The 14,914-nt window shown below is 43.1% G+C and overlaps 1 protein-coding gene across 6 annotated transcripts in view; it reads left to right on the plus strand.

Moving 5' to 3' along the window:
- reln (reelin) overlaps positions 1-14,914 on the plus strand; it is a 226,172-nt gene that overhangs the window by 95,729 nt on the left and 115,529 nt on the right. For 2 of the 6 annotated variants that reach the window (XM_049573798.1, XM_049573799.1), the window contains exon 1: positions 9,781-10,381. The exons of the other annotated variants lie outside the window; for them this stretch is intronic. In XM_049573798.1, coding sequence (XP_049429755.1) covers positions 10,129-10,381 — 253 coding nt within the window. In that variant the 5' untranslated portion in view covers positions 9,781-10,128. Of the gene's footprint in view, positions 1-9,780; positions 10,382-14,914 lie in introns of those variants that run through there. 6 annotated transcript variants of the gene reach the window in all.

Raw genomic sequence — 14,914 nt, forward strand, 5'->3', positions numbered from 1 at the left:
CAGATTCTGCATTTCTATGCTGGTATCTGTTTATAGAGATTAGGGTAAGCGTCGATATAAACTGCAACTTGACTGGTTGGTGGAGGCAAACAACTGCAAGGCTGTAATTCTAGTCTGTCACAGTGGAACAGTTGGTTGGTTTTTGAAACTTTTCTTACTTACAGAAACTTGAAAACCTGTCTGACAAAGCTACTAAATGTTATGAAACTAGTATAATAACAATAATGTTTTCAAGGTTGATGTTTACATTGAAATATTGGATTTGCTATTATACACGGCAGAAGGCCACGGGCTGTGTGATAAAAATGAGTACTGCCTATATGATTGATTAGTTATACCATGACCTGGCATTTCTTTTAAAAGTAAACTTTAAGCTAAAACAGAAAAGGGCCAGGGGTGGCAAAGGCCAGTCCTGAATTTGATTGGCCATGACAGGTGTTCCTTTAAAATTGTGGGCAGTGAAAGGCTGAAAAACTATGTTAGAGAGAGAATCATCAGCCATCACATTTTTCTCTATGTAAATCCAATACTTGTGTGTTTTATCAACATGATTTTAGTCATGCAGTGCAAAAAGAATTGATCCGTGCCAAGCAGCGAGCTGGAGAGTATAACTCACCTAAGTAACAAATGGTCTTGGCATGCTGCTCAACTCGAGTACACTCTTCAGTTTTCTGGCTAGTGACAGCTAAACAATACTCGTGACCAGTTTGAGCTTAATAAGGAATTTTTATTTGAAGACATAATTAGTTTGGGGACAGAAAACTCCACTGAAAGACACAAATCTTAAAACAACACATACAATAGTTTGCATACACTGATGTCTGTGGCTCTATATTGAGTAATGAAACAACATCTTAAATATTTTTGTTCTTTAAGGGGCTTCACTTAGTTTACGTTAACATAATGTCTGCAGCTTTTCCAGTGTGTTCTGCAGTTTAATGTGGTCTGAAACCGAGAGAAAGAACAAGTGACTCACTTGTTATTTTTTCAAGATTAATTCTGACCTGCTGAATTCTCAGACACACAGTCACATTGACTTTACTGCCTAATCGTTATCTAATTGTGTCTGCCAACTTTTCCAGGAGCGGCGGTTTCACTAAGACAAGTTAACTACCCATCAACTTAGCACTCAGACAGTTTATATTACTTTGTCCAAACAACAGATTTGAGTCCGGTGGTCAGTTGTTTATGTGAGAGAGAGGAGGACCACAGTATGTGGGGAATGTTGATCCTACTGTTTTTCAAAGGATGATACTCCACTTGATCTACAGGACAGCTTTATTTGTCAAGGTGTCAGTGGAGCCACTTCCAGGGGTTCTCTGCCTAATCCTGAAGGTACAAGAGACAGAACAGGGACCACTTATCACCCGCATAAAATGTAAAAACATCAAGTATCTGAAGTCAAAACAGTACAACAGTGTTCTGTGATCACTTTGTCATGTGTGCCTTTCACTATTTTTAGTAACTGCTAAGTATAATTAGCTCACTCATTCCAACTGCAATCATGGATCACTCAATTGCGGATGATTAGCATGATTGTAATTGTAATTATCTCAGCAGTTGCATCAAAAACTAACAAATCTAAATACTTTACAAATTAAGTGAAACATTTTCAAAACATCAGGTGGTTTGGGCTGAAAATGGATTCATGCACTGAAGAAATAAACATAGACCAACTGGAGCAGAGTTTAAATGAACCCAAAGAAAAGGACCCTGCTCACACCCTTGAACCCATTTGGAACCACGTATAGCTGGATACAGTTTTTTATGTACAGTGGGAGCAGAAGTGGATTAAGACTTTAATTAATGTGGAAGACTTGTCTAGACTTGTTTGTCTTCTCTGTATTTGACTTTGAACCATTTTTGAGAGAGGTTCTGGTTACAAAGAGCAAATTGGTGCCATTCCACACTTTGTTTCCATTTTTTTGTAGTAGTAGTCTGTAGGAGTCAAAATACAATGTTTGTCCTCTGGCATAGTGGCATTTATTTATTTTTTCTGTGGCAGCAGTGCACATGGAAAAAGAGCTCTCCTGTGTGTAGTGACTTAAACTGGGGCAAGGTTACAATGGAAAAACACAGACATGGACTTGTGTGTCAGCAATCTTACTCATAATAACTATATCTTACTTTTCTTGGGTCCTGTTGTGTTCAGTCAAATCTTATATTTGTAATTAGAAAGTCTGGAAAAACTTTTGGTTTTTGGTGTCTGCCCAGTCCCTGGTTAATGTGTACTGTAGAGAGAAATACAGTCTGTGTTAGTACAGTAACTAAACCAGCGCATACAGTAAAAAACATGTCTGTGTCATTTGTGGACTCAAGGGTGTCTTTTTCATCTGTGTCACTTTGTGTGCCCACTGCTGAGACCGTCACAGTTGTCCCATGTGTGCTGGCCCAGAGAGAGCCTTGATGTTTGTGACTGCAGCCCACCCTCTGTGACAGGGCATTGAGTTTTTGGGGTGATCCTGGCTGGTTTTATTTACACATTGAGTAATGCACCCCTCCTTTTACTCCTTTCAGGGGGGACAAGCTTTTCATAGGACTAATTGGAGTGTGCAAGCCATCACAGCTGAAGTGCTCCCGCAGGGCCTCTCTTTCTCTTTTTTTCTTTTCTTGCCTTCTCCCCTCCTCCAACACCCAGGCTTTTATTATCATTTGCCATATCGAGTAAACAACCTGTTAGTGTAAATTAGGGTCCAGTGAGTGATGAAGCGACACATCCAACCCCTCTTGCCTCCTCTGCTTCTGCTTTCCCCTCTCTCCCTTGCCATCGCACTCTTTCCATCCCTTTGAGCTCTTTCCTCTTTTGTGCCCCCACCCTCTGTTCTGCCTTGTTTGGCACGCAGCCTTTTCAAAGACAGTGGTAGTGATGGTGGCCGTGTGTGTGTGTCTGTGTGTGTGGATGCAGGGGGTCTGAAATGAAGATTGAAGCGGACAAAAAAGCCCTGGCGCAACCTTGAGGTGGAAATTAATAATGATAAAAATAATTACTGCCCCACTCCGCTCACCCACGCCTCCCCGACCTAGTTTTCATAATGGAGAACGATAGCCCCCAGTCGCACACTATGTGTGTGCGTCTAAGTGTGTGTTAGTGTCTGTGTGTGTGTGCAGATAGGGGAAGGGGCTGCAGAACGGCCATGGTGTAGTGTGGATGGATGTAGGACAGGACCTACATGAAGAAAACAAGGAGGCCATCAGGTACAGGGAGGTGTGTTGCTGTTAATAAAGACTGCTACAGGTAAAACAGATGGCTCTATTGGCACACACTGCTTCTCTCTCTTTCTGCCTCATGCGCATCAGAAACACTTGTGCTGGCGTTCACTCTGTCTTAGAGTGCTGGGATCTTGCTCACTGTGTCAAGGGTCCTCATTTTGGGCAAATGTATTTGTGTGTGTTTGAGCACTGTGAGCACGTGTATTCAGCAGGGGTGTGTGGAACAGACGGCGGACACTGTGCTGTGACCGATCTCTGCTAGCAGCTCCGGTCAGAGAAGGCTCTAGAAGGTCGCACACAAACACACATTTCTGCATGTGTGTACACACATGTTATCTAATGATGAACAATGACATAACTATAATATTTGGTGGCCTATAGATAGCATATTTTTTGCTATTATAAGGTTGCAGTTGTGTCGGTGTGTCACACAGACTCACATTCCTACTAATCTGATGCCACCTTATGGCCCTGTTCAGATATAGGCCTCTAGTTGGAGGGCAGTAGCATTAAATGCAATTAGTAACGCTACTGTTGACATGTAGAAGTCATATCTGTAAAACTGGCATTAACAGACAAATGTCATTTTCAGTTATTCTAAATATGTGCTTGCACACATTCAGTTGACCAGTCCAATGTGACTGTGGACTGGACAGTGGCACAAATTTAACCAGGATCAACTTTTTTGTGTTTGAGTTTTTAGCTGGAGTTCCATGCGTCTGCAAACCCATTGTGTCAATTCAGTGGTTTCAGTGAAATGAATAAAGAGGCTTTGACACATGGCTTTTGTCTAAATAAGTGGGGCTAATTAAAAATAATGAGCTGTGTGGGTTGTCGGTGTACCAGCCATGTAAACTATCCTGTAGAAATAATGATTATCCACTTGTGTTGTCAATCCAGGATAGAAACATGCTTTTATATGAACTAAATACAGAAATTTCACATGATGAACTTTGAAGTTAGAGGCTAGCACCATACTGGGCAGGTTGTTGAGAAGTGTTGTCAGATGTAAAAAAATAAGAGTTAAAAAAAAAAAAAATCTGGTGAATGTGTTTATCCCTTTGTGACTCATCGATTCTTTACTGAAACTTTTCCGAGACTAATTCCTGTCTAGACTTGAGTTTTTACTTTTGCAACTTTAGATGATTCAGTCCCTTTTGGTTGTCTTCTACTGATTAGCAAGGTCACTGGGTTATCCACACCTGAAAAGCCTGTTTCATCATCTACTGCTGATGTTACCCAGCAGGTTCTTCAGCTGCTACCATGACAGGCACCAAAGACCTTCTGACCACCACTTCAAGTAGTTTTCGTTGTAATGGGAGCTTTGAACATGGTCTTTCAGATTCCAAGTTCCCAATCTCCTTGCAGGAGAAATCCCCCCCTAGAATGGGCCTTTCAATTTCAGGACCAAACTACCAGCAAAGTGGTGCTCAACAGGGAGCTGAGGCTAGGCTATTAACTGTTATCAGTGGAGAACTGCTGACCTCTTGTTGGGATGTTGTCAGACAGCAGAAGGAACAGTAGCAAGCTCCTGACTGACACACCCTCTGTGGACTGTAAACCTACTGGCAGAGGCCACGGAGGTTGTTAAAGACCTCGAAACTGGCAACAGGCCAATCGTGGGAGAGATTTGCCCTGAAATGTTGAAAGCTGAACAATGTGGAAACATTGTTGGACTGTTTTGGGTTTTATGCCTGTGGAGACAGAGGGCATTTAAGTCCCATCTCCATCGAAGGGAAAAACAATTCTCCCGTCACCTCGTCAGTTACGCATGCTAGCAAACAATGCAAAAATGCCTAAAAGCAGGTATGTGGTTGGATGCACTTCCATAAGGATCCATAACTTAGTATTTACAAGCTGCCGAACCAAGACTGAGCTTTGAAGCAATAAGACATGAGGCATCGGCAGGAAGATATGAGAAAACTGGGATCCTGATTCCGAAGCCAGCAAGAATGATGCAGCAAGAATTTGGCTAATTTGGCCAAACTGTAGAGGTCTAAGCTAACTAAACTATGTAATGCCTGGTTTTGATCTTTGTTAATTCAACGATGATCTTAGCTGGCAATTAGAACAAATAGCTGTAAATATCAAAGTGTTTCACAACTAGCCATTTAGTAGGATAATTTCTCCAAGGTAAGCAAGGTAAGGAGAAGGGACACTGAGATAGACCGACAATATTGAGTTTGTCAATGCAACTCTTCCTCTCTGGTAGACACACGGTGCTAAAATAGTCCTTTGACATGCTTATATTGAATGTTTTTAGCTAGCTAACCTTGGCTTTTAATTCATACTGAGAGTTTTGTGGTCTTTTGCCCAGTCTTTTCTGGCTGTTGACTAGACGATTGTGTTTATGTTTTTAGCTATTTTTGTGCACTTATTTGTTCTGTACAGCACTTTGCTAATCCCTGTGATTTTTCAAATGTGCTATATAAATAAAGGGGATTGGATTGGATTGGAGCTACAGGCATTTTGTTAGCATTTCAGCCCTTGGTTGCAAACTGTGGCGCCGAAAGTTTTTCCAGTCCAGTGGGCATGGTTTTCAGAGTATGACTTGTTGCGCTCTGTCTCTGTACTGCATGGAGGGGAGTGCAAAAAAGGACTGTAGTTTCTTTTCTTTTTTTTCCTTCTTTTTTTAAGTGGAAGGGATCAGCATCACACAGCTCAGCATCAGCTTCTCTTCTTAATTTTATTGCAAGTTTTTTTTGTAGCTACTCAACAATAGGTGCATCTTTTTTCATGTGCATTTTTAATTTCCACGGAAAAGCACAACCTTAAAAATTCAAAATATTGCAAAAAAAGTTTTTTACCCTTGGCTGAGATGGAAAAGTTGGTGCATTAATAAAAACAAAATGTGAGAGGAGACAGACTTAATTATGACGTAAATAAAGCATGTGATGTCCACTAAGGCTTCAGCTCCACTGGCAAAAAAATTAATGGTGGATGAAGGAAGCGATCTGTGTTAAGCGATGAGGAGACTGTAACCTTCCTCAAATTGATTAATACACAAAACAAACATAAATACCATATTTACATCATGTTTTTTCATTTTATTATACTATTTGGTTGATCAACATTTCTTTAATTCATCATCTTGTTGTGCCCTCCTCTTCAGTAATGGTTTAATGGCACCTGATTGGAGTTAGTGCCAGCTACTCTTACCGTGTTAAACCAACTCCACATATTCACAGAACAGTAGTGGATTGACAGGTGCATGCATTTGAATTTTCTTTGCTAACTTTTTAAAATTTGATTGGAATTTGACCTGCATTTAGATGGAGACCTGGCTAATGAGTTCTCATATGGTATCATAGCACAGGAACTATCTCACTATTTTATTGATGTAATAGCCTGTCTGCAAGCTTATTTTGTTTTACACCTCTGCCTATCTGGAGGTTCTCCAAACAGAGGTGGAGAGATTTGGCTGGTGTTTTTTAGTGTAATGTAATAAAAACCTGTCACACAGTCAGTGTACTATTCAGAGCACAATCACATCAGAATTGTCACATAAAATATGGCCCTAAAATATGGTGCTAACAGCACATCAAAGCAGATATTGCATATTTCACTGCCCTATGCCACCCTGAAACTAGTGTTTAAGTCAGATATATTGTATATTCTATGGTTTATCTGGCTTATTAATACCTGGCATGAGAATGCAGTGAAGATGTGCTTCAGGTGAATTCTTGTAATTGGATTTCACTTCCTTCAGCTTGTTTTTACCTGTGAAAACAGAAACCACAGCGCATTTGTGTATCGCCAAACAGCTAGTGAAGAGGATTATTTGGTCCCCGACTTAGAGCCTGGACTATAGACATTGTGATTTTCAGAAAAGTTACGTTAGCTTGTTCAACTTGTGTCAGAATATCTTTTCCCAAAGACACCTCTTGCTTTCATTGGATCCAAAAGGCCCCTCTTGTTCACTTGTTATAGAAAACTTTTAATAACAAGTGTACAACAGTTTAATCTTGAATCCAAGTCAGAACTTTAAAGTTAAGAGGTATGTTTATTTCAGTGCGGGCTCAAAGCTGTAACTACAGTTTGGCAACATTTACAGAGAAGAATGCTATCGAAGCTGCACATACTGTAAGGACTTAAGCTCTTTAAGAAGTCTCACCGGTGAGTTAATGCAGTTAGATTAATTAAAAGTACTTAATTAAGGCATTGAGGAGCTGGCGGGTGGCTGGTTGAGAGGAACAACAGAGGAGGACTGAGATAACCCCTGACCTCACTCTCCGGTCTCAGCAGAGTCGTCCACCTAGCTGACCTCGTAGAGCAGCTGGGGAGGACGCACAGCGTGTCTGAAAAGTTACTGCTTTCAGTTGGACCGCGCACTATTTCTTTACTGTACTTTCTTTTCCACTGCTGTTCTCACAGTGCTGTAGTGCACACCCCTTGACATTGTCTTAAATTGGCATACTAAAACAAATATTACAACACACCTGGTCCTTGTGAAGCAGCTGTCACGCTTTCCACATCACTTTATTTAGCCTTCAGATGTTGTGTTGTCCCATGGGCAGCAGAAGCAGCAGGGGTCTGGCCTCAGTAGTACAGTGGTCTCTATTTGGGAAAAAGAAGTGCTTTGCTCATTTGAGCAACTGTGATGACTTAGTTCTTGAAGGTTTTTGAGTTTCTGGAAGAGTTATTGCAGTACTGTATGTCATGTCCATGGATGAAAAAAGAAAAACTACAACTCAAACACATGATCTCATCAGCCAGAAAGTGTTCTCAGTAGAGACTGAATTGTGAAAGAGTCAATATAACAAGGAGAGCACAGAGCAGGCATTTATTGGAGAGAGGAGGTGCTTTTTTTTTTTCAAAATCTGATCTGACAGAATAACGTGTTGAGCTCAATTTTTCTTCAAAATCAAACTGCAAGTAACTATTTGAAGAATTTCAAGGCTGTGTAATTTCCACTTAGCTGGCTTTTCTTACAGTTCTGACATTAATTTGTAAGTTAATATAGATCATACTGACCACCATAATAAAAATCCGCAAGCTGAGGCTGGGAAGCTCTTTAAAGTTGCATAATATTTGCCTTTGTCCAGCTGTCTTGGTCTGGACTGCTATGTGGATAAACATGCTGACTGGAGCTGGCCTGGGTGCAGCAGCTGTCCTGGCAGGTGAATGACTTCACTAAAATAAAAATCACTCTAAAACCATCCTAACTAAAGCAGAGAGAAACAAGATACAGGCATTACATGGTACACATGCATTCTGCTCTTGCGTGTATTCTCATCATCCATGAATTGTATATGGACATGTGTGCAGGGATGATGTGTATGTGCACATGTGTTTGTGTGATTGTGTGATTTAGACTGTGAAAGCATCTGGCCATGCCGGCCTGGCTGTGTGCTCCTGCTGTGGGTCAGTCAGGCTGTTTGGACATGAAGTGGCTGTGAGTGTGTGTGCAGCTCGCTGGCTTGGGAGTGTTTATGTCTGTAATAGGCACTTAACCACACAAACCCAGCAGGCAGCTAAAGAGAAACGCCAGAGGAGACGTTCAGCGGTGTTAACAGCAAGTTCTTTAAGTTCCCCCCTTTACAGTTATAATTTATTTAATGTGGTTTTCTCTGCAGAACCACATTATACAGCAGACTTTGTCTGCTGAGAGAATATTCGAGGGGGGGCATAGTGTATCACTTACACACAGAGCAAGAGATGGATGAGAGAGAGGGAGTGTGTGGCTGAAAAGTGTGAGGGGTGCAGATTCATGTTGTTTGTATTTATTCCCGGATGAAAAAGGAGAGCGCGAGATGGGGGGTGTGTACTGGGTGTTAGAGAAATACTTATCCATCATTTTGTGAGCTGGAGCAGAGGCTGGTGGGGGAGAGAAAGCAGCATTATGGCTGGTGTCTGCACCGTAGTGGTGGGTTAATCTAGAGCAGAGAGGCGGCGCACGCTGCTCTGACAGGGAGAAAAAAGTTGGAGAATCCTGTGGAAAAGGAGATTCTGATGGAAAACCCATGAAAAAAAGCAACAGTAGAGAAGAAGAAAAACAAATCTGAGTGCTACTGAGGACGAGAGGAGAGACAGAGAGGTACAGGGTTGGAAAAAAGAGGGAGATCGAAAGAGGGGAGGGGGACGAAGTGGGAGAGCAGCAGAGAGACACAGGGAAGAAGAGGGAGGTGAAGAGAGCGGAAGAGGGAGGGAAAAGGAGGTGTGATAGTGGGTGGGAGAGGAGGAGACAGTCTGGTGGACGGGCAAAAAGACAAAGGAAAGAGAGGAGAGTGAAAGGGATATGTCAGTGGGCTGGTTTGGGATGAAGAAACTAACAGATGCATAGAGATAAGACAGCCAAGGTCTCAGGAGAGGGATACAAGAGTGCAATGTGGAGTAACACAGTGGTTTAGTAAGAGGTAAAGGGAAGGAGAGAGGAGGGGGGGGGGGGGGGGGGGGATTAAGGAAAAAGGCAGAGTGATAGACTGGTAGAGAAAAGGGAGGAGAGAAGAGCTGGATGAGAGAGAGGAGGGAGGCCGTCTCGTAGAGCGCATACAGCACGCGTGGAGCTGGTGTTAGAGCGAAAGAGAGACAGAGAGAGGGAGGGAGGGAGGGTGGGAGGAGAGAGGGAAACAGAGGGAGGGGGTGAGGTATTTAAACGCCGGAGCAGGACAGCACAGGCGAAGCTCTGAACTCCCCGAGAGTGAAGGTAGGACAGGGAGAGGAAGCAGAAGAACAGAGCTCTACAGTTTTCCTGACGGCCAAGCCCACACACTCTCACACACATATAAATATTGCACATAGAAACACACACAGACCCACACGCTCTCACGCACGCACTTTTGGACTTTCGACTCATTTTTGGTGGACTCCAAAAGCGGTCCTCTGGAACTCTACCTGTGCCTTTCTCGCTCCCACTCATCACTCTCCTCAACTCTTCACCCACTGTCACTCCCTCAGCCCCTCGCTTGGTGAGGGCAGATGGCCATGGTGCGGGCCTCTCTCGGGGGCGCCTTAGGCTGTGCCCTGCTGGCCCTAGTCTTGGGGAGCAGCAGCGTGGATTTCGGGGCGCCCCCTGCAAGCTTCTACCCCCGTTTCAACCCCTTCTTCTTCCTGTGTACCCACCACGGGGAGCTGGAAGGAACTGGGGTGGCAGAGGGTGGGGGAGAGGTGCTACTCACCCTCCAAATTACGGGCAACCCCACCGCCTACACCCCTGGACAGGAGTATCAAGGTGAGCACACCCACTACGGTGTCCACTTGTTTTTGCTGCATGTTGACGAGAATGGGATCTATTGTTTTAGAAAATTGTTCATATCAGTGTTGAATATCACAAAAAAGAAATGTTTTGACCTGGTTGTGAAAATACAATGTATTTTGTATTATTAGTTTTCGTCTTGTGACAGAAATTCTCTTTGATATTGTAGATGTGTTCTTGATGAATACACGTTGCTGAAATTGTTATTATGCATAAAATACATTTCGCATTAAAGATATAAAAACTATTTCATGATCAAGGATTCTACACACACACACACACACGTGTACAACAAATACATTTTACTTGCAGGTGTTTTGCCTCACACATGAGGCACCGCTGTGGTGTGTGCATATGGGAGTGTGCAGTTTGTGTGGGGTGGCTGTTGTTGGAAACCAGCATTTATGTAACTGTAATAAGTAGTGATGCTGAGTGGGACTCCTGTTCAGTGCCGTGAGCAGCTTTGGTGTTTTACTGAGCTGTGATCCTGATGCTCCATGTGTAGGTGGCTTCTCCACAGGACTAACAGCGAGATCCCTTCAACTGAATGAGAGAGAGAGAGAGAGAGAGAGAGAGAGAGAGAGAGAGAGTGCAAAAACTGCAAGTGCGAATGGACAAACGAGGCACCACAGAAAGCTCTGACTGATAGAAATAAAGACTTATAAATCAGTAAACCATGCGTAGCGCGTAAGAGGAGACGGAGATTAATGTCCCCTTTCCCACACTGATGTGCTGGCACCTGGTTCTGGAAAAATGATCCCCTCTGACCTCCCAAACTGTCTCATCATTGCTCAGTCACTCACTCTCGCCACTCACTTAACACTGGGGACAGTGACCCGCACAGGCCACCACAGACCCACTAAGGTCACATTCCCATGCAGCTGTTTTCTTCACTAAGAGCTGGATGTATACACATTGAATGTATATTACTGATTATATCTAACTTCCTTAATATACACATGCACATTACCCACATCTTTTCCCAACCCTGTCTTTGTTGTGGTTCACCTAATTCGATATGGCAAACAGTGGATTTATTGCACTGCACTTGCGCTGTTCACAACTGCAGACTATTATCATGGCAAATAAACCTCTTGATTCCAGAAGGATACGTGTAGCGGAGTTTGTGTAATTGTATATAGAAAGAAAGGGATATGAGAAGGCCAGGAAAACAGAGCAGGAAAGGAGAGGAGTCTGGAAGAAGCAGTATTATCCTCTGTCTGAAAATAACAGCCCGGATCAACCCTTCAGTCAAGCACCTTTTAACTGGGGCCGGGCTTGTAGGGAGAGCAGGCGGGGAGAGATTTGAATAACTAGCTGGTGGATAGGAGGGATAGAGCGCACGGAGAGGTTTAAATAATTAGCATTAGAAATGTGGTGGACTGGGAGGAGGGAGAGATTTAAATAGGGCCACGGCTGGGATCGGATGGAGTAGGGGGAGATTTAAATGACGATGAGAGGATTGAGCAGATAAGATACCAGCAGCGGGGCTTGCACGGAAAAATGACAGGGTTCCAAGCTGCTCACTTTTTTTCTCCGTCCCATGTTTTGGCACATGATGGCACCTCATTGTTAAATTTCTGGGGTATTGACTGAGTTTGCATGGGGATGGAAGGATAAATGGCAAGTGAGCAAGTGAAACGTGGCTGGCTGTGTGCTTAGTTGTGCAGTCAGGAGCAATCCCATTCTCTGTCTCTCTTCTCCACCTCTCTCTCATCTTCTCAAACATTGATAGTTAGATCCATCTTTACGTGTTCCTACCACAGTCGCAGCCAGGCTCATTATGGCAGGAATTGGGTGTTTTGAGGGTGCAATATACAGGTGTTAGATTCGAGGGTGGACATGTTTCTGCCTGTTCTGCTGAAATCAGAAAGAGAGAAAAACATAGAAAGGGAAAAACTGTAAATCACATCTTCTTGTGATGTGAAGGAAAATGGCAAAGGAAGTGTTTGTGGCTTTTTTTTTTTGTCCATTTCTGCGAATGAGCTCTTATATTTCAGCATGCTTCTTTTATTTGGTTTGATCTCAATTGGTTTTTTTTTCTCACTGCTTTCTATGTGCTCTCTGGGCTTTAGTTTTGGATTACATTTGGTTTAATCTTCTAAAAGCAACGTGTGATCTAACCACTGAAAGAGCTGCATGTGGAAATGGTGGGCGGAAAGCATTAGAGATGCTGGCCGTGTGGTTGTTGAAGGGCTGTAGAAAAGAAAACTGAAGAAAGAGCGCGAAGGAGAGAGGTTGTTAGCGGAGGGAGGGAAAGTTAGAAAAAGAAAGGAGATAGATGACCCGTTATGAAAGAGACAGAAGGTGAGTGTCTCAAAGAACCACCTCAGTATTCGGTGCCGAGCCAGAGGAAGATTCTGTGTGGCCGATTTGTCGTACGGTAATTGGGTTTCTGACCTGACCTCACTGCCTCTCGCTTCTCTGTTGCTTTTGAGTGATAAGACGATGTGTGGGCAGTGTACTCTGTGTCTGTGTATGTGTGTGTGTTATAGACACAGATTACTGTGTTTAGCTATCAGAATGAAATGACCAAGAGAGGTTGTGTTACTCTCTGTGTGAAATGTTTGAGAGGGTGGGTGTATTGGCAGGGTCATAGTGGACAAAATGGAAACAGAAATACTGTAGAGACACTCTGAACTGCTGGGAAAGAGAACGAGGGGAAATGAAAAGATTTATGTGCTTGCATTCAGACTCTAGGGTCAATCCTTGTACCAGACAAATGGAGACCAAGTGTCACTCACACACACTCACATACTGCCCACATACAGCCTTATCTTTCAGGAGAGAGAGAGCAGCAAAAAGAAGAAAGGTCACGCTGGGATTTGAGCCTGTCCTCTAAATAATCAAACAACCCTTTTGAACCACTTTTGCTACACTCAGGAAGCGGTTCTTTATTTCAATAATGTCAGAGCATTTTTTATTTTGTTTCTGACCTCTTTTAACTGCTGTGGGAATTCGAGATGTTCCCCATACAGCAACCGCATGTTTATAGGAAGCAACATCAGAACACAAAACCCAGAGCCCTCTTTCTAAATACAGTCAATCAGAGCATGTTGTTTCTCATTCTTGTTTCTTGTCCCTCTTCTTTGGAAACATTATGTATTCATTTTAACAGATGAACAACAGCATTCAAGAAGGGATTGTGACACAGCAGTGAGAGAACAGGAAGAGGCAAAATTCTTCCAAACAGACTGTTTTAGTATCAGAAAACATGGCCTTTCCAGTAAAGCACATTGGATTCACATCATGAGCAGAGGGGACATCAATCTACTGTGTTATGCAGTATGATTAGAAAGCACAATAGAAAAGATTGGTGAGGGAATGGTGTGGCAGCGCGGTGTCCTCTGCAAGTCAGTAGAGAATAGCCAGAAAAAATGGAGGTGCATGAGCAGAAATTGGGCCAGTGAGATTGATTGAGTGCCTTTGTGTGTCGAGGAATTTGTACCATTTCTTTCTGACGATTTCATCCTAGTTCATAATGATGCGTGTGCACTTGTGATTAAAGCTGCAGTTGTGTTTATCATGACAGTGGTCTCAAGCACACTGCATGTTTGTTTGTGTAGAGCACACTATTACATCTGGTGTCTGTTGTCACGTTACAGGGCTTAATACGCAATTCAGATTATTTCTTCCTGTCCAGACTGTTCTCATGATAGAAGGGGCTTATATCTGACATCAGTGTGAACGCATCCCACATGCAGCCAATAATGTCACACACTTGTGCCTTGGAACTACAATAAAAACGTCACATTTGCAAAACAGGCATTTGGGGGAAAATGAATGACACAGCGGTGCAAGCTTCATCTCCTGAATTATTGCCATATGAGGAAGATCAGATGCCATCATTCACGATATTAATTAGTCATGTGCTTCTGTTTGGGAGAGTGTGTAGCGCTTCAGAGCAATGGCAGTTTGTTTTCGGGGTAACTGGCTGTTGTATAAATAGGCTTTTGGTCTACTAGCTCTATTGCTGAGAGGTGTAGATGTGGCCAGGAGAGAAGTCAGGAGTGATGGGGTCGCGATGTGGAGGGTTTCACGAAGGAACAGTACATACAGACCTTCAGATGTCCAGGGCTATATTCCAATACTTTACCGGCGCCTCACAACAACACAGGCGCAGCATGTAGGCAAGCTATCCCTGTCGGATAGCGTCTGGCAGTCGAGATCTGTTGGCTGGCGACCGGGGCAGCCTACTCGGCTACGGCAGCCTTCTCTAGTTCTCAACGCACTGCTTAAAAACTGTTTGGCGAGTAATGTGAACCTGTACAGTTAAGTATGACATGGAAAAACCATGGATGTGTGGGAACACACATGACATCCAATATCACTGTTCTCACAATGGTCACGTGGACAGTAATCAGACATGTATTGGATTTAGGAGACTATATGAAAGTGTCTCAGATCTGATTGGAAAAAAAATCAGATTTCTGTGTCCACACTACTCTAAAAACATAAGATCTGTGTCACAAGAGAGCAAAAAAAATCGGATTTGGGCCACATTGGCTT

The sequence above is a fragment of the Epinephelus fuscoguttatus genome, linkage group LG4, assembly GCF_011397635.1.
Source record: "Epinephelus fuscoguttatus linkage group LG4, E.fuscoguttatus.final_Chr_v1".
Lineage (NCBI taxonomy): Eukaryota > Metazoa > Chordata > Actinopteri > Perciformes > Serranidae > Epinephelus > Epinephelus fuscoguttatus.